At 42.5% G+C, this 19,640-nt stretch overlaps 2 protein-coding genes across 8 annotated transcripts in view; one reads left to right on the forward strand and one right to left on the reverse strand.

Moving 5' to 3' along the window:
- Positions 1 to 19,471, reverse strand: part of GPSM2 (G protein signaling modulator 2) — a 102,340-nt gene extending 82,869 nt beyond the window's left edge. The window contains exons 1-4 of one of the 7 annotated variants that reach the window (XM_048220204.2): positions 18,812 to 19,471; positions 7,292 to 7,402; positions 2,772 to 2,854; positions 225 to 388 (exon numbers count right to left, since the gene is read on the reverse strand). The gene's annotated coding sequence lies outside the window, so the exon portion shown is untranslated. Of the gene's footprint in view, positions 1 to 93; positions 193 to 224; positions 434 to 2,771; positions 2,855 to 7,291; positions 7,403 to 18,811 lie in introns of those variants that run through there. The other 6 variants (XM_057310412.1, XM_048220203.2, XM_048220205.2 and 3 more) reach the window with 6 other exon arrangements.
- Positions 1 to 19,640, forward strand: part of AKNAD1 (AKNA domain containing 1) — a 39,228-nt gene that overhangs the window by 4,578 nt on the left and 15,010 nt on the right. Inside the window, exons 2-11 of the mRNA XM_048220473.2 lie at positions 967 to 1,006; positions 1,386 to 1,534; positions 1,631 to 1,693; positions 6,561 to 6,691; positions 13,203 to 13,377; positions 15,261 to 15,338; positions 16,356 to 16,466; positions 16,675 to 16,804; positions 18,937 to 19,112; positions 19,201 to 19,286. Of these exons, the coding sequence (XP_048076430.1) occupies positions 967 to 1,006; positions 1,386 to 1,534; positions 1,631 to 1,693; positions 6,561 to 6,691; positions 13,203 to 13,377; positions 15,261 to 15,338; positions 16,356 to 16,466; positions 16,675 to 16,804; positions 18,937 to 19,112; positions 19,201 to 19,286 (1,139 nt within the window). The remainder of the gene's footprint in view (positions 1 to 966; positions 1,007 to 1,385; positions 1,535 to 1,630; positions 1,694 to 6,560; positions 6,692 to 13,202; positions 13,378 to 15,260; positions 15,339 to 16,355; positions 16,467 to 16,674; positions 16,805 to 18,936; positions 19,113 to 19,200; positions 19,287 to 19,640) is intronic.

Consider the following 19,640-nt stretch of genomic DNA (forward strand, 5'->3'; position numbering starts at 1 on the left):
AGCTCCCTTCTCTTTCAGCTGAACGCTCTGAGGAGCTTGAGCAGAACGCTCCCCCCCCGCCCCACCTGAAGCCAGCAGCCCACCTGGCCTTACCGGTATGCTTCTCTGTGTCTGACACTGGCAAGTCTCAGGGGTTCTCCTTCAGCTTGCAGGAAAACAGCCCTGGGAATGCACAGTCCTTGGTCCCCTGAGCTTAGTAGGAAGAGAATAGGTATTAGGCTCACCTCTCTCTGGCAGTGGCAGTCTGAAGGCAGGTGTCTGATTTTCTCTACTCCTGTCGATTAAGGCTGGAGAGTAGACTATCCATCATACAGTTGAGATACTCGTCAAAACCAAAGTCTAGTTTGACCACCACCGTTGAGCTCTCGGGCATGAGCATGTTTCCGAGCTTTATGTGTTGAGAACAGTGGGAAGACCTTCAAGGTGAGTCACTCTGGAATTTAAGCTCCTGTCCTGTTAGTCTGTGGTGAGTAAACAATCACTATCCTGACTCACATTCTGGAACTTACTGCATATGGTTTTATATTATTCTCTAGAGTGTGGCTACTGCACAGTGTTAGTGAGAGCACGAGCCACAGAGCTGGTGAGAAGACCAGCAGTGGCCCCTGCTTTCATGGAGCTTCTGGTCCAGTTTTGGGAGAAATGTTTCATTATTCCATTCCCTGTAATAGTTTGGAACATGGCAGTAGTAACAGCTGACGTGTCATGAACGCTTAACCACGTGCCAGATATGGTAATACCTAACATTTTATCTTCATAACAACCCTAGGATATTTCTATCCTCATCTTAGTGCCAAGGAATTTGAGGTTCATAGTGATGAAGTAATTGTCTTGAGTCACCTAGCAGATAAGTGTCAGAGTGGAATTTAACCTTGGTGTCAGGGACCCAGCTCTTGACACAACTCTGGGCTGCCTCCATGATGACCACATTATTTTAGATCTTAATAATGTTTTCTTATTGTACAGATGGAGCCCACAGCACATACTCACCAAGAACATCTCCCAGGTACTAATATTTGATTTGATTTGATTTTTTAATTTTTTTAGAGGGAGAGAGAGACAGAGAGGAGATGGGGGAAGGGGGAGAGAGAGAGAGAAAATCTTAAGCAGGCTCCACACCCAACATGGAGCCTGACGTGGGGCTCAATTTCATGACCCTGAGATTATGACCTGAGTGGAAATCAAGAGTCGGATGCTTAGCTGACTGAGCCACCCAGGCATCCCAGGTACTAACATTTTTAAACCTTTTTGATTTAGAGATACATTTTGAATTTTTTTTAAAATAGCAAATGGTGGTGGTTGCCACAGACTTCTGTTTTAGTACTTAATAAATCTGCAGTGAAGTTGAGATGAATGGAAGCCAAAACTTATTCTTTCTTTTACAGGAATAGAATCTGAGAGGAGTCTCTTTAAGCTGTCATCAATCTCTCAGAGAGACCATTCCCCAAGTTCTTCTTACATATTTCAGAAGATCACCCAAGGGAAACAGATGTGCCAGAAGTTAAAAGAACAGACTGATCAACTGAAGACTAAAGTAATATTTTTAAAGCTTACTATGATGAAGAGAAGTGACCAAATTCAGACACAAGACATCATGCCATTAATGAAATATTGCATTTTTTCACTGCAGGTACAAGAATTTTCCAAAAGCATAGCACAAGACTCTCCCTATCATTTGCAAGACAAGAGGCTGGTAATAAATTTTACCCAGTTTTAAACATCTCTGTAAGGGAATTTGACATGGGTAAATGACTTTATAGCACCATGTTTTCTCTACAGCGCTGGGAGTGGAAATGTTCTGGTGGAAATATTTGCTGAAGATTAAGGGCAATGAACTCCAGAGGCCTGGCCTTGTGTCTTACACATATTATGCCCTTAATTATTAATACTGAGTTGAATTGAATTAAGATCTTTAACAACATATTTTAAGCTTGATATATTTGGTAACTAGTATGAAATGTTGTTAGTGTTTAATTTACACTGTTTCCGTTTTCCCCATCTTCCCATCCCTGCCCCCACCCAGCCTCCCAACACGCCGGGGCTGAGGATCTAATTGGTTATTTAAGGCTCGGGGGCTTTGTGTTACAGGGGCTCAAAGAGCTTTCAATTCTATTTCTATATGTATGTAGCCTTCTCTCTTTCTCAGGGGAATATTACCCATGGCTATTATTCCTTAGCAGTCACCCACAATAATCTGAGACCATGGTAGGCTTACGAGAATAGCATGTCAGTTATTATAAAGGTCAAGTCCATCCAGAGTTGTTGGGTCCTGGGGGATACAGGTTATAAAATTTGCCAGGATCTGACAACTTAATATAGAAAACTTTGAAAACTTAAAACGGATCTTAACGGATCAAAATCTGTGACTTTCACATCCTTGCTTGTTATTGCATTTAATCAAATCACTAATTATATCGTAACCACACAGCCTTGTTCATCAGTGCCAGGGCTGTGGGAAGAGGGGGTGGAGCATGGCAATGGGCGCTCAGCTAAAAAAGCTGAGGTTGCTAGAGCCAGAAATGTGCAGAGCTGAAGATGCCGTTCAGGCCATTAGGTCAGCAACAGGTGGTCAGAAGGTAGGTGGTCAGAAGTCCTGATGTGAAGGACCACAAACAAAACAGGGCAGGGTGTGCAGTAGAGACCAGACAGCATAGACAAACACCAGGAGGACTCAGATGTTAAGAGACACAGTGCAACAGTGCATTATTCATTCGTTCTTTACATTAATTAAATAACTCATTCGTTCACTCATCCATTCAACAAACACTTACCAGGTACTTCCTATGTCCCAGACTCTGTACCAGGCACTAGGGATTTGGAGATGAAGAAACAGTTTCAAGTGGCTTACAGTCTCCTAGGAACAACAGATTGATTAATAGACAAGCAACATGAAACTCGAGAAATGTTACAGATGATGCTAATGGCAGCCTAGAAGAGGCTCACTCTTGCCAGTTAGAGGGCACTTGGGAAGGCTCCCTGGAAGGGACTGACCTCTGAGCTTGACACTGTAGGATGAATATGTATGAGACTGGCAAAGCTGGGGCAAGAGGGTGTTCCAAGAAAAGGAATCAGCAGGTACAATGGCACAGGGGGTAGAAAGTGCTGATAGTTGGAGGAACTGTATGGCACTGTAATTGGCCAGAGTTCAGGGTACGTGTGGTGAAGAGAAAGGGAGGAAACGAGAGAAAGAGTTAAGGTCTACATCATGAAAGACCTTTAAACCATGCTAAGGAGCTTAGCTTTTACCCTGAGGTTGAGTGATGGGGCAACATTGGAGTTTTGAAAGCCAAGAAATGGAGAGCACCCTGGGGGCAAGTCTGTGGCTAGGAAGCCATACTCCAGGTAACAAGCTATGAGGGCCTGAACCAAAATTGGCAATGAGGATGGAGAGGGGAACAAATCTAAGAGTTTAACCAAGTGGTGGCAGATTAAGAGGGGTGAATAAAGGAAGGGAGGAGGCTTGGACGAGTTTCAGATTTCTAGCTTGGGCAACCAAGGTCAGGACTAAAAATGGAAGATCCAGTTCCTAATGGGTGTGGGAGGCAAGCAGGAGGCAAGACGCCAAGTTCATTCTGAGGTCCTTACAGGACATCCAATTGGAGAGATTCAGAAGTCAATTAGACCAACGGATCTGGGCCTCAGAGGGGTTGTTTGGGCTGAAATGTAAATTTGGGTATAACTGTGGGTTGAAGCTCTGAGGTATATGAGATTGCCCAGGCAACATGCAAAGGAAGCAGTAAAGAAGTCCAAGGAAAGACTCAGCAAACAGGGGCAGGCAAAAGAAGAGGGAGCCAAAGGAGACCGACAGGAGTGACCCAAAAGGTCAAGGCAGACCACAGGGGGCAGAGCTGTTAGAACCAAAGGGAAAAAAAACCACCAAATGTTCAAATAAGGGGGAAAAATCAAGAAGTGCATTGGATTCGGCCTCCAAAGATCATGAGGGACCTTGGCAAACCCAGTTTTAATGAACTGGTAGATCCGTCGAAGCCAGATTGCCGAGTTAAGGAGTGAATGATAAAGGAGATATCAAAAAATCCAGGCTCTTAAGAACTGGGAGAACACAGATTTTTTTATTTTATTTTTTAAAGAGATTTTATTTGTTTGATAGAGAGAGAGAGTGCGTGCATAAGCAGTGGGTAGTGGCAGAGGGAAAGGGAGAAGCAGGCTCCCCGCTGAGCAGAGAACACAAGGCGACACAGAGCTCCATCCCAGGACTGCAGGATCATGACCTGAGCTGAAGGCAGATGCCCAACTGACCGAGCCACCCAGGCGCCCTGAACACAGATTTTTAAAGGGCTGAGCAAAGCAGAGGGAACTGGTTTGAGGCACTAGCCTTCCGAGCCTTCAATCTAGGAAGTTTCTCCTTGATGCTAGAGGATATGTGGGGATTCATGCTTGGACGGAGAAGAGAGTCAAGGTGACTCCTGACAGTGTCAGCGTTGGCCTGAGAGTTCCAGGCCCATTTGGTTCAGCACTGGGGGAGGGCCAGACAAGGCTAAAACTAACCTCAGTGTGAGCGGCACAGCAGAATGGAAAGCAGCCATTCTAGTTCTACATACTGATGGTACCGTCTTAGACACGTAGTGTGTCTTCCCATCTCAGAGCTGCTATGAGAATTAAACAGGGTACATTTATGGCTAGACAACCATGCTCTATCTTCTCTTGACATATAATCCAATTTAAATCCCAACATCTTAAATTACAACTTGTGATTGGCTTTCTCTCTTTTCTCTTTCCTTTGAACACCTAATTCCTTCACATGGTTTTCACTGCCATCGCCATCTACCAATTCCTAAATTACTCATCCTAACTTCTCATCCACAGCTCCAAATGTTTGTGTGTAACTTCACTTGGCTCTCCCGCTCTCGCTGAAAATTCTACTCGTCCAACATGGACAGCTTCATTCAAATCTGTTGGCCTTTTCAAATTCCTCATTTTAAGTCAGGGGTTTCACATTCTTTCCGCCTGCCGAGCTAGAGATTTACAGTATCAGTCAGGGTCCTGGCACCCTGATGGTTTACTCCAGTGGGACAACTGAGGAGAGTTTAATAACGCATCACTTTCCAACAGTGCGGGCAAGGTTAGGGGAAACCGATAAGGGACAGAGAACATCTCATAGAAGGAACAGTGGGACAGAAGGGATGGAGCAGATTTGGGAGCCTAGGGAGAGTAGCTATAGTGGTAGGAGTAGCTGATCCAGGCAGGAGGACATCAGGGAACTAAAGACCCCTACCTCATCCTTCATTTCTCTCTTCTCCTGTTGCCCTGCATTGGCTGAAACCAATGCCAGGGCCGGGGAGCCTGTTGACGCAGTTCACTGAAGGTCAGCCTCCTGACAGGGCCACAGAGAGAGATGGAGGATGAATCTGGGGAGGGGACATGGAAAACATCTACCACACCTGCCATTTTGTATGCCCTATGGCCAGTATGTTTCCAAACTTGTTTATTCATTTTTAATAATCAGAATTAATCGTGATGATGATGAGCCTGGCTCAGCATTAACTCCTTCAATTTTCACAATATGAGGTGAGGGCTATTATTATCTCAGATGAGAAAACTGAAGGTTAGAGTTCAAGTTGACTAAAATCGTACAATTATTAGGTGACAGTGTGAAGTTGAACCCTCGGGTGTCTGATCCCATAACCCCATTGTGCTATACGCATTATCTCTCCAGTCATCCTTTACTTTCCATGTTCATGATTACTGCCTGGTCCAGGCCCTCCTGAGCACTTTTCAAGCCTGACTGAAGTCTCACTTCTTCCACTCAGCCATGGCAAAATCCTCGAATCCAGTCTCTCTTCCCAACTGGAGTAAAACCCCTGAGACCAGGCGTGGGGGTGCCTGATAAAACTTGTATCTTTCATACATGTGGCCCAGGGCCGCACACAGGCAGTGCTCAGGGAATGTTTAGCTATTGGGGCTGAGGGGAAAAGACCGGACCCTGACCTGCACGGTTCAAGTCCTCATCCACACTGGGCTGCATGTGTGGATGTCTCGAAGACTCATTTGAAGCTCTGGCTAAACTTCCTGATGTTCCTTCCCCATCTCACCCTCCAAGGGCCATAGACTCAAACTCAGGTCCTCTAACATCAGTTCCTTTCAAGGTCTATGTGGCTTCAGACATAGGTCTGAGAGCTCCAATTTCCTCCTGTATACAGCTGAGATAATAGAATCTATTTTGCAACATTTACGACATTGCTGTGTGGATTAAGGAAGATAATGCACAGGGAAGTGCTCTGTAAGCTACAAATCATTCTGCAAAAGCACAGGCTTATTGATATCCTATTAAGGAAGTTCAGAGGCCCCTGAGTGGGTGCTGGGAGCGAAATCAGGTCATTGTGCTGAAAAAGCCATGTGCTAGGAGGGTGTTGTAAACGTGGAGACGGCACCTGGGGTGTCTGTATTTTAGATGTCAGACTCTGAAACAGAACAATGGCCGGGAGAAGGACGGTGGCTTCAGTTTGGAACTACTATAGAGTATACGTTCCTTGTATCTGGGGGGGAGCCAGCCCCAAGCACAGGCTCACATGTGCTTGATTCCGGTGACTTTACTGCTGCAGGTCCTGGCGAAACTGCAGGGACATCTTGAACTGCTGGAGCAGGAGTTTCTGGACAACAAGGAGAAGCATCTGACTTTGAAGCAAGTTCACAGGCATGAATCCCCAGCTGTCGGTGACTTTGATCCAGAAAGGTCAGGCTTAAACTGTGTGAGGTGGAGGGGGCAGAGGCGACCTCCTTCAGGTGGGATTCTGATGTGGCTTGCACAGCCCCTGGTCTAGGGTCCGCAAAAACTCTGCCACCAGTGAATAGGTGTTACCCATGCGACAAGCAGTGTGGCATTCCCGCTACATACGAAGTCCTGGGCTGGGCACTGACCCAGATGGAGTCCTCGAAATGAACAGTTATCTCCTGGAGTGGAAATTTTGTACCATAATCTTGTCCTTTGTTGGATGTCAGAATTGGTTCTGAGACTCAGAACAGCACGAGAAAACCCTAGAAAGGCTCACATGCTAACCCCAGAGGGCCTTCTCTCCAAGCTCCTCACGTCCTGCCCTTCACCCCACTCCTGCCTCTGTTTCCCCCACCTGGTTCTTCTGTCTCCCTCTTTGTCTCCCTCTTCTTTCCCACCCACAGACAATTCCAGCGGGGCAGTGGGCATGAGGGGACCACTGTAGGGCTGGTTAATGTGGGGCTGAAGGACCCACAGACCCCCACAAAGGGAAAATGTTAAAGCTGAAAGTCAAAATGACTTCTGAGTTAGTTCACATTACAAACTTGGAAGCAAACTCACCGAACTTTCCAACTGGCCATTTTTTATGGCCCTGCGCTCCTCTTTCTCCAATCCAAATAATTTTAAGATGTATTCCAGGACTCAAGGCTGGGATTGTTTCCATTTAATTTCCTGGTATGAAGTTAAAGAATCCATTTAGGAGGCTTAATCTTCGTAAGTTCAGCTCTTTCCATTCATAGCATTTTCACATGGACTCATTCTCGAGGCCAGATTACTTTCATAGTTTATATTTCGGCACTAGTGTCCTGAGGTATTTTTTCCCCCAAAGTACAATTTTACTTTTTCAAAATGAATGAAATCTCTGTCTACTGTTATTTCCATACTGAGTAATTAGACAGCAAGGATGAGGTTTTAATGTTGATTTTTTCCCCCCAAAGGCTTATTTTGTTTTCTGGGAAAAGAAAGATCTCTACATACTTTCACTATTTATTTAAAAACTAATAGAGTGAGGATATTTATTTTCCAAGGAATCCCACTTGTCTGGGCCGTCATTTTAAAGTCAGGCCTCTGTGCACAGTGAGACCAAAGTTATGCAATGCCGTATTTATATCCTAGTTACACCCACAGTGTGCTGCGCCCAGTATAAATCAAGAGAGTTTCAACTGCAATTATATCCCAGATACAGGAAAAGCTTTCAATAAGCTTTGGGGTAAGGGAAGGACCCTTCCAAAACTGAGTTAAAACCACCTCAGAGCAAGCAAGGCTGCTCAGCTTGACACTGGTCCTCTTGTTCTCGCACGGGCATAATGTAGCAATGAGCAGAACCCCATACAATTGTCCAGAACCTTCTAAGTGTTGAATCCAAAGGTCTTTGTGATGGCTTTCTGCTGGGGAAGGAATTCTGCTGCTTCATTGACTTGTTTAAGTCCCCTATGTGCTCTTATTAAGACTTTCTCATTATTGCCTTTAAAAGGTAATATACAAAAATAGTTGTTTTATTTCATGCATCTTGTTTGTCAGAATGTGGTCTGATAGTCATTTCACATGCTAACAAGAGAAGCCAAGGGGTCAAGAAATGGGTTCTTTCTCTACCAATCCCTTCTCTCTGATATTATGAGCATACAATCTTGACTTCTGCTTTATGGAAAAGATGACAATGTCTTTTCTGGGGCACCTGGCTGGCTCAGTCAGAAGTGCATGCGACTCTTGATCTTAGGGTTGTGAGTTCAAGCCCCAACATTGCATACAGAGTTTACTAAAAAATAAATAAACTTAAAAAAAAATGTCTTTTCCCCATCTCCAGATTTGCATGTTTTCACCTCTTCTTTCTTCTTTCACTCACTTCCAACCCACTTGGCCATGGTCCTTGAGCCCATTTCTTCCCACTACCGTCAGGCCTTGCTCTACCATTTCACTTCCTTCCAATTTTCAGCCTCTCCTTGCCCCCTGTCTAGTTCTTGTCCATCTGCTGGATTAGAGCATATTTTCCTATATTTTACTTGATTATCAGTATGGTTTTCCATGCTTAGATCTTCGTACCACTGCTTACTGAGTAGAGCAGCCTTTCCCACTGGATGGAAAAGCCACTTTTATCCTATTAAAAAAAAAACCCTTCCACGTAGATGGGACTGGTTCTGTTCCATCCCGCTGAGCTACGTTTCTATTTCCACATTAACCACACAGTTTTAAATGACTATAGTCTAGTGTACATTGAAATATTTCTTCTTTAAATTTTGTTAGCTGTTCTTGCATATTCTTCTTACCCATAAACTTTGTAATCAGCTCACCAAACTTCCTTAATGAAATTCCACTAGAATTTTGTTCAGCATTGTGTTGAATTTACAGATTAGAGTTGAAATCTTGGTAATGAGTATTTCCATCCAGAAGCATGTTTTCTTCATGTAGATTTCATGAATGTTTTGTTAGACTTATTCCTAGCTATTTTATAGGTTTTCTGAGCATTAGTAATAGATGTTTTCCATAATTGATATACAGGAAATAAAGAAGAATAGTATATTTACCTTGTGCTGGGCTACAAGTTTGTTTTTAGTGTTGATTATCTGTTGATTGTCTTAGTTTTTGGGAGTGACAGTCATAGCATTTGAAAATAATGATGGGTTCCCCCCACTCCGATTCCCCCCTAAATATTTATACTTTATCTTTTTTCCCCTCCAATTCTTATATATCACATTTCTTTTTATCGATTTATTTTATTTGCTAGGTTTTCCAAAACAATGATAAATAATACTAGCACAAGCAATCATTCTTGTCATGTTCCAAACAGACTTGGAATTTTTCCAAGTATGACGCTTGTTGCAGTTTCAAGTAGATAAGCTTTATCAAGACAGCTTCCTTCTACTCCTAATTTACTAGGATTTGATTTTTTTTAATTTAGGAAAATGTTTGATCAAATGGGATTTAGAAATCTATTTAATTTCCTAAATCTATTAATATATTAATAAATATCCTAATATTTGTAGAATGATTTGGGAAATTTTCCCTTTTCTTTTTATGTTCCAAAAGCGTTACTTAAAGTCTTTCTAGAACTCATACATAACCCCACTTTGATTTTGTGCCTTTTGGGGGGTAGATTTTTGATAATCGTTTCTATTTTTCTCTGGTTAGTTTTTTCAGATTTTCTACCTGTTTTTGAGTAGATTTTAATAATTCATGTTTTCCTAGAGACTTGTCCATTTCACCTAGATTCTAAACTGTGTTGGTATAAAGTTGCTTAACCCCATTTGATTAAAAATTTTTCTTCTGTTATCTTTTCTTTCTCATTCTTAATGCTTTTCAGTCAGACTTTCCACTGGTTTATTTTATAGATTTTTCAAAGAAAATGTTTTATTTTAGTGATCAAATTATTTTCAGTTCCACTCATTTCTCCTTTTGGAGGGTTTATCTTGTGGTTCTTTTTCTAGATTCCTGTTTTGAATACTTAGTTTATTGATTTTGAAATTTCCCCCCTAGTAAATGCATTTTAAGCTATAAATTTTCCTCGGAGTATTGCACTAGCTACATTACATTGTTTTTACATGTTGTTTTCTTATTTATTATTCACTTGTAGAGTATCCCTAATCTCTATTTTTATTTCCTAGTTACCCAAGAGTTATTAGGATGAGTGTTAGAATTTCCAATTAGTTTTTTGTTGTTGTTGCCATATTTTTATTAATTTCTAGTGATCAAAGAATGTGGGTGGTATAGCTTTTTAAGACTTATTTTTTAAGAGTATCTTTAGCTTCATAGGAAAATTGAGAGGAAGATACAGAGATTTCCTATATATCTGCTGGCTCACATGCATGGCCTCTCCCGTTATCAACATCCCCCACCAGAGTGGTACATTTGTTACAACTGATGAAACTACACAGATAAATCATAGTTGTCCAAAGCCCATCGTTTGCACTGGGGCTTACTGTTGGTGCTGTACATTCTATGGTTTTGGACTAATGTATAATGACTTGTATTTGTCCTTATGGCATCAAACAGAATTTTCACTGCCCTGAAAATCCTTTGTACTCCACCTATTCATCCTTCCCCCCTCCCCAACCCCTGGCAATCACTGATCTTTTTACTGTGGCTATAGTTTGTTTTTTCCAGATGTCACATTGTTGGAATCACGCAATGTGTAGACTTTTTAGATTGAGCTTCTTCTACTTAGTAATACATATTTAAGGTTCCTGCATGTCTTTTCATGACTTGATAACTAATTTTTTAGCGCTGAGTAACATTCCATTGTCTGGATGTGCCAGTTTATTTTCCCCTTTACCTACTGAAGGACATCTTGGTTGCTACCAAGTTTTGACAAGTATGAACAGAGCTGCTATAAACATCTGTGTGCAAGTTTTTGTGTCAACATAAATTTTCAGCTCCCTTGGGTAAATACCAAGGAGTCTGATTGCTGGATCGTATGGTAAGAATATGTTTAGTTTTGAAAGAAACTGTCAAACTATCTTCCAAAGTGGCTGTGCCATTTTGTATTCCCACCAGCAATGAATGAGAGTTCCTATTGCTCCACACCCTGGCCAGCATTTGGTGTTGTTATCAGTCCATATTTTGGCCATTCCGCTAACGTATAGTGGTAGCTCACTGTTGTTTAAATTTGCATTTCCCTGATGACATATGGCGTGGAGCATCGTGTCATAGGCGTATTTCCCATCTGTATATTTTCTTTGGTGAAGTGTCTATTAAGGTCTGTAGCACATTTTAAAATTGGGTTGTGTGTTTTCTTATTGTTTTTAAGAGTTCTTTGTATATTTTCGATAATGGTCCTTTATCCGTCCTTTGCCAATATTTTCTCTTGGTCTATGGCTTGTCTTCTTATTTTCTTGGCAGAACAGAAGTTTTAATTTTAATGACATCTAGCTCATCAATTATTTCTTTCATGGATGGTGTACATACCCAAGACTATCTAGGTGTTCTACTGTGTTATCTTCTAGGATTTTTTACACTTTTGTATTTTACATTAGGTCTGTGATCCATTTTGAGTTAATTTTTATGAAGGGTATAAGGTATGTGTCTAGATTCATTTTTTTGCATGTGGATATCCAATTGTTCCAGCACCATTTGTTGAAAAGACTGCCTTTGCTCTTTTGTCAAAGTTGGGGGGACTATAATTATCTGGGTCTATTTCTGGGTTCTCTATTCTGTTCTTCTGATCTATTTGTATAGTCTTTCACCAATACCACACTGCCTTGATCACTGCAGCTTAATAGTAGGTCTCAAAGTTGGGTAGTGTCAGTCCTTCAACTTTGTTGTTGTCCTTCGATATTGTGTTGGCTATTCTGAGTCTTTTGTCTCTTCATAGAAACTTTAGAATCATTTTGTCAGTATCCACAAAAGAACTAGCTGGAATTTTGGCAGGGGTTGCACTGAATCTATAGATTGAGTTGGGAAGAACTGACATCTTGACAATATTGAGTCTTCCTATCCACAAACATGGAATATCTCTCCATTTATTTAGTTCTTTGATTTCATTCATCAGAGTTTTTATAGTTTTCCCTATAAAGCTCTTGTGCATATTTTGTTAAATCTATACCTAAGTATTTCATTTTTTTGGATCTTAATGTAAATGGTATTGTGTCTTTAATTTCAAATTTCACTTGTTCATTGATAGTATATAGCTAAGTGATTCACTTTTGCATATTAACCTTGTATCCTGCAACCTCACTACAATTGCTTATTGGTTCTAGTTTTTCTGTTAATTCTTTTGGATTTTCATCTGCAAACAAAGATACTTTTATTTCTTCCTTTCCAATCTTTATACCTTATATTTTCTTTTCTTGTCTTATTACATTAGGTAGGACTTCCACTACGATGTTGAAAAGGAGTGGTGAGAGGGACATCCTTGCCTTTTTCCTGATCTTAGTGAGAGCGCAGTAGTATAATTTTTAATGTTTTGGAATTAGTTGAGATTTTTCTTTGTGGATTAATATGGGGCAAATTTTTGTAAATGTAATGGCTTTAAAGCAATTGGATTCTTTGTGGGTAAAATAGATATTTATATTTATGTATACACTTACACATATTTATACATATATACATATATGTTCATATGCCTATAGATCAAGCTTATTAATCAAATGATTCAGATATTTCATGTCCTTCCTCTTTTTAATTGATATATTATTTCCATAGGATCATAGCTCTTAGAATTGTAAGTGATCTCAAAATAATTAGATCCAGTTGAGCAGAGAATGGTTATCCCTATATTATAGCTGAGACACTGGAGGCACAGTAAGATTAAGTGATTTTCCCAAGGATTCACAGCTAATGAATAACAAAATGCGGATTGGAGCCCAGGCCTTCGGAGTGAGAGGATAAACAGGATGCATGTCAGGGCGGGTGTCCATTATCCTTCCTGTCTGAAGCCAAACCACATTAATAATATAGATCGATGCTATATTCACAAACTGTCGTTACTCATTAGATTGTTGACTGCATACCCAGTAAGATGCCTGTTTATGTCTATTAGAGAAGTGGAAGATGAAATCTTCAAGTTGGAGATGCTACTTGAAGATGTTAAAGAGAAAATTAACAAGGGCAAATATACTTCAGCTGTCTCTCTTCCCGTGAGTTCTCCAATAATCCCGGATGACTTGGCATCCACATCCTCTCCACCCTCAAATGAGGTAATACAGCAACATACAGCCTAATTTCATGCCAGGAAAAATGTTTTTTTTATGCATTTATAGAATCCTAATTCATAAAATCATGAATTCTATTTTAATATTTCATGAAAATTAAACTTTCCGAAGTCCTAGGAATCATATTATTTAAAATGGAACCAGCTTTTAAAAATTAGAAGCAATTTTAAGTGTTGGTTTTTAAATATCTTATTAATTTAAGATGTAACAATGCATGGGGCGCCTGGGTGGCTCAGTCGTTAAGTGTCTGCCTTCGGCTCAGGGCGTGATCCCAGGGTCCTGGGATGGAGCCTCACATCAGGCTCCTCCGCTGGGAGCCTGCTTCTTCCTCTCCCACTCCCCCTGCCTGTGTTCCCTCTCTCACTGGCTGTCTCTGTCAAATAAATAAATGAAATCTTAAAAAAAAAAAAAAAAAGATGTAACAATGCAGTTTAAACTGATGAACCACTGAAAAGCTATTTCTTCTGGATGAAGAGCAACATTTTTGTGGATCGTGCCTGGAAGAAATAATTTTTCTTAATAGTTTTATATTCCCTCTTCTACATAAAGAATAACAGACTCAGTGGGAAGAACTAGTTCCCATGGGTCCACTTCTGCATTTTCCTCTCAAGTTAAATTCCTTTGGATTGCCTACATATGCAGGATTAGGAATTCGAATCAATCACCACTTTCTTTCGACACTTTTTGTTTTTGTAGCCTCAACTATCAGAACATTCCAGACTAAATTAAAATTCTGAGAAACTGAATCATCTGGATAATTGCCGTCAAATGACACTTTTGTTTCAGACAGTACTTGGAGTCACAACCCGTGGCCGATGTTCAAAATTGGAGTAGGTTTTTGTCACAGTTAAGAACAAGATGCTGAAGAGTATAAAATGCCAGCCCTGCCAAAGCAGTGTGTTTGCCCCTTCAAAACACCTAACCTTTCCAGCAAAACTTCATTCAAGGCCCAGCTTCCGAGTTAGGCCATTTATATAACTTCGACACACAGTCCTCCACCCCAGGCAGAATTCTTTGCTCGGACCTCTGTGTCCTCACAGCACTGTGTCTCACTTGTTCCTGTGCCTTTGTACCTATCTTTGTAACCCAAACATTGGACCGAATGCCTGGTATGGTGTGAATGCTCACTATAGTAACCTCTGAGCCCTTGTGGATTGAACAGTTTTAATGCTTCCCAAGCTGTGAACCTGAATTAGCTTCCTGGTCATGTGAGGGAGCCCAGGGAGTGAGCCTAGCCTTCCGCCCAGAAGCTCCCTCTAATCTGGGTTTGTTTTTCTTACTGGGTCCCAAGTTTACCAGCAACTGTTGAGAAATAATGAGAACTCTATGACTTTGTGATAAGTGGCCCTGAAAAGAGAGTCTATTGGTAGGATCATTCATTCATTCATTGAACAAATATTTATTGCCAAATGCTAGGCACTTTTCTAGGTATTGGGGTGTAACATAATCAAAGCAGACAAATCACCTGCCCTCAAGATGTTTACGTTTCTGTGAGGGATACATACAATGAACAAATAAAATTAATGTGTAATGACAGAATGTTAAAAGTGCAATGCACTTAACATTATACATTCCTGTGACTGTGGAGCCAAACTGCCTGGGTCTGAGTACTGGCCCTATCACTCATCAGCTCTGTGACCTTGGGCAAGTTATGTAACCTCTCTGTGCCTCAGTTTCCTCCTCTGTAAAATAAAGATAATAATACCTGCCAAACCTTTCAACTCCTCTTCTGCAAAAAGACTCTGCAAACTGTAAAGCCCTTAACCAACAGATTTATTATTATTTACTTCTCATTATAATTTTGTCATTATCATTTTAGACCCGAGGACTTTTAATCCCAGCACTTGCAGATAATTTGTAATGAGATAATCTCATGTGGTCCCCAGACCAAGAGCACTGAGGTCACCTGGCAGCTTGTTAGAAGTTGTTATGATGTCACTGTGGTGTTAAGTGAGTTAATACAGGTAAAGTGCTTGAACTGGAGTCGGGCTCATAGTTAAGCACACTAGCTGGGTATTAGCTTTTGTGATTACTCAGTAATAGCATGTGACCAAAAGTCACTCAGCTTGGGAGGGCCACATGGGAGACATGGTCAGGGAAGGTGAGATTTGAACTGAGTTGGAGGGAGGGATAAGAAGGAGGCGGGTAGGTGGAGAGTCAGGGACAGGGACTCCAGGCAGGATGTGATGGAGCCTTAGGCGTGGGGATGGGGTTGCTGAACTGATTTGAGGCAGTCCCTCTATGCGGCTCCGAGGATTCCCAAGGAACACGGGGGTGTCCTTTGGGGCTGCAACAGGCCCCCTCCTTCGAACTAGCCTGACAAGTTCTGAGAGGAGAAAGGGAGAGTGGCCACAAGATGTCCCCACCACACTCTGCCTCAGGTTGCTCCTTCCCATCATCCCAGGAGGGCTGCAATTAAATTCCCGATGACTCGTAGCCAAAGGATCCCCTAACGTGGGGCTCCCACGGAGCTCAAGAACTGATTCTAAGTTCGAACTGCCTAAATAAATAACATAAAACACCAAAACCCCAAAAAGCAACAATAACACAGGCTAACCAGATCAAATGGCCATGAGGTTTTCCTCTGATTCCAGGGTCACGTCCAGCAGCCCAGCCCTGCTCGGTTCGGTTCATTCTGTTGAATCGCTGACCAGAACCAGTGCTGCTGAGTGTGGCTCTGAAAGGCATCATTGCGATCACCTGGCTCTTTTTTTTTTTTTTTAAGATTTATTCATGAGAGGAGGCGGGGAGGGGGGGAGGGGGGCAGTGGTGGCACAGAGGGAGAAGCAGGCTCCCCGCTGAGTGGAGAGCCCGACTCAGGGCTTGATCCCAGGACTCTGGGATCATGACCTTAGCCGAAGGCAGACGCTTAACTGACTGAGCCACCCAGGCGCCCCGCCTGGCTCTTATACTAACTGACACCTTGCATGTTAGTGCTGGTGACAGCTGCTGGTATTACTGCTAATGTTTCCCACTTTCAGTGCTCAGGAGACAGACACTTGCCTGAGGTGTCTGTTCTGGATCAGGGCTTCTCCAACTGCAGTGCCCCTGGGAATGGTGTGCAAATCTTGCTGCACGCAGGCTTTGATTCGGTGGGTCTGAGGGGAGCCTGCAGTGCTGCCATTCTAACACGTTCCCAGGTGATGCCAGTGCTGCTGGTCTGGGGACCACACCTTGAGATTATTTCATTATGAATGAGCTAGAAATACCGGGATGAAAGTCCCTTGGGTCTAAAAGGATACTGACAGAGTTAAAACATGCAGTAAACAGTAGCAGTTCTGTTGGTTCAGAGCTTCACAGTTGGCAAAGACTTGGCAGAAGAAGAGCTGGAAGCTTAGGAAGGTGAGGAGACTTGCCCAGAACAAACGTCAGGGGACCCTGGATCCTAGGTCTCCCAGTTCAGGTGGAGGGCCCCTGCCTACGTTCTCAGGTAAGTCTGCCTTATATGTGAAGTGCAGGGGTACCCCTGTAGCCCTGAAAGTGAGAAGCGGTTAAAGAAAACACAGGCGCAAAGCCTTTATTTTTAAATTATAAAAATGATTATAATGATTATAAAATTATAAAAAATTATTAAAAGATTATAAAATTATAAAAACAAATTACTGCAAAAAAATAAAGAGAAAAGTATAAAGAAGTACATTTCACGGAGAGAAAAATCATAGCTAATATGTTAGTGTGTATCTGTCCAGTCTTGTTTCTTCTCTACAGACACATACACGTTTTTGCAAAAAGGGGATCATGCTATGTATATTGTTTTTTTTTTTTTTAAAGATTTTATTTATTTATTTATTTGACAGAGATAGAGACAGCCAGCGAGAGAGGGAACACAAGCAGGGGGAGTGGGAGAGGAAGAAGCAGGCTCATAGCGGAGGAGCCTGATGTGGGACTCAATCCCAGAACGCCGGGATCACGCCCTGAGCCGAAGGCAGACGCTTAACCGCTGTGCCACCCAGGCGCCCCTGTATATTGTTTTATAATGCTTTTTTTCTTTTAACATTCTGTGGTGGGCATCTCAACAATCATGTGGAATAAACCTACAGCTTCGTTTTTAAGGACCGCATTGTATTTCATTATGCCGATTCATTTAACCAACCCCTGGCTGACGGACGTTTGGCTTTTTGCAGTTCTTTGATATTATAAACACTGCTTTGGTAGCACCATTTTATGTGCAAGTTTTTGGCCATACTCAATTATTTCCTTCGAATAAAAACTTAGGAGTGCAGTTAATGGTTCAAGAGGCACAGAGTGAACATTCTGATAAACTGGCCCTTAACAAGGTGGTGTCACGCCCCAGTTGTGCATCAGGAAGGAGCTGTGTCCCACTGAGTCCCCCCCCCCCGGGGGGTGTTTTTTCTTTTTCTTTCCAACCTTCGCTAAAGTGATACGTGAAACTGGTATCTCATGGTTTTCATCTGCGTTTCTTTGATCGTTTGCAAAATTTAACTCATTTTCTTATGTTTCTTGGCCCTTGCCACCTCCTCTCTGACTACATCAGCATTTTAACTAATATTTGCAAAACTGAAACGACAGCCACTTTTTTTTTAAAGGCAGACAAGCTGGAAAATATTAAGAACAAATAACGTTCAATATTGAGATTTTTATTATACAAGGGGCTCTGCCAGGTGCACAAAGGAGCAGGAAAATTGTGGTTAAGAACACAAGCAGACGGGGAAAGGTTCAAATCCCAGTTCTGCCTCTTACTCTCTGTGACCTTGCCAAGTTGTTGAAATCCTATGAGCCTCAGATTATTGAAAATGGGCACTGAAATGGGCACAAGGTGCCAGGGTGGTGAGAAGGAACAAGGGGGCTGTATGAGGAACACTGGCACAATGAGCAGTCAACAAATGGTTGCTTTTGCTGGTAAGGAAACACTGAAAATCTCCAAAAAAGTAATGGGCAAAGGAGATGAACTAAAAGTCACAAGTAGGAAACACAGCCAATAAATAAGCACATGGGAAAATGTTTATCTCCCTTAATAACAGAGGCGACGCTAATTCACACAAGGTGCCACCTCCCCGCTTTTTAAATTAACAAACACATTTTCAAGGATAATTCCTGATGCAGCGGAAGGCGTGGTCCAAGTGAGCTGCCCACATTGTTGGTGGCTGCGTAATTCTTACAACGTTTGTGGAAAGCAATTTGGCAACAGGTATCATCACGCAAACATGTTCACAACCTTTGACCTAGACATTTCCTAAGGAAGTAATTCAAAATGTGGAAAAAGCTATCTGTACCACGGTGCTTATGCCAGCATTGTTTATAATGGGGAGAAGAGCACGTTTTCTGTTTACAGAAAGGGTAAAACCATAGTAAAAAAATACACTCTGGGTGGTGTCAGGCCTTTCCGTGAAGTAGTATAATTTTTCTGTGTTAAAAAAAGGACATATAAACAATAATTTCAGCCTCTAAATAGTCCCTAGAGCCCGTTTTAACTCACCGTTGAGTGCACTTCTTTGGAAAAGCTTGTAGAGCTGTACGAAGAGCAGTCAGATTGATGGATTTAAAAATTATCTTCCTGCATCTGTTCATGCCCCGGTGGAGCCCCGGTAATCTGAAACTAAGGAAAGAAAGAAAGGCGGAAAGTATTCTCTCATTTGCAAACTAGATTTTTAAATGTTTGGGGAAGGAGAGAGGCCGAGCCAGTGTTGAAACCTTCTCTCTTTAAGCCCCAGGCCGCTACAGCCCAGACCCCCACGAGCGAGAAACCCGAGAAATCAGAGCGAAGGAGTCCCGAAGAGGTGAGTCCAGCTGCCCCCGCGCGTGAGCGGCGGCGGGGTGAGTCACTTCCTCGCTCACAGCCACATCCGTGTGTGCTTTGTGGTGCAGGAGAACCCCAACACCACCTCGGGAAGGCAGGACCCCGCAGAGACGACCAGCGCAAGCTGTGCCTTTTGCCACCGGGTCTGTGAATGGTGAGGGCTTCTTGCTGCTAAGTCCCCAGGGCGGGTGGGAGCCCGTGCGGGGGTAATAGCTCCAGGGAGAGTGGGTGTCAGCTCAACCCAACAGGTGCCGGGGCCACGGCCGAGCTGCAGAGCCGCAGGTCAGGTCGCAGGGCTCGGCCTGCCCCGCCTCCCTCCCGACTCACAAATCCCTCTCGCCCGTGGCTCTTGAGTGCAGCGAGCAGCGAGCATGAGCATCGGAGTCATCGGGGAGATTTTAAAATAATGCACACGCCTCAGGCTCACCTACTGTGTCAGCCTCCCCGGGGCTGGAGCCCTGGTAGGAATACTTTTAAATCGGCTCCAGTGATTCGCGTAAGTTCCCTT

Source organism: Ursus arctos, unplaced genomic scaffold (genome assembly GCF_023065955.2).
Source record: "Ursus arctos isolate Adak ecotype North America unplaced genomic scaffold, UrsArc2.0 scaffold_12, whole genome shotgun sequence".
In the NCBI taxonomy this organism is placed as follows: domain Eukaryota; kingdom Metazoa; phylum Chordata; class Mammalia; order Carnivora; family Ursidae; genus Ursus; species Ursus arctos.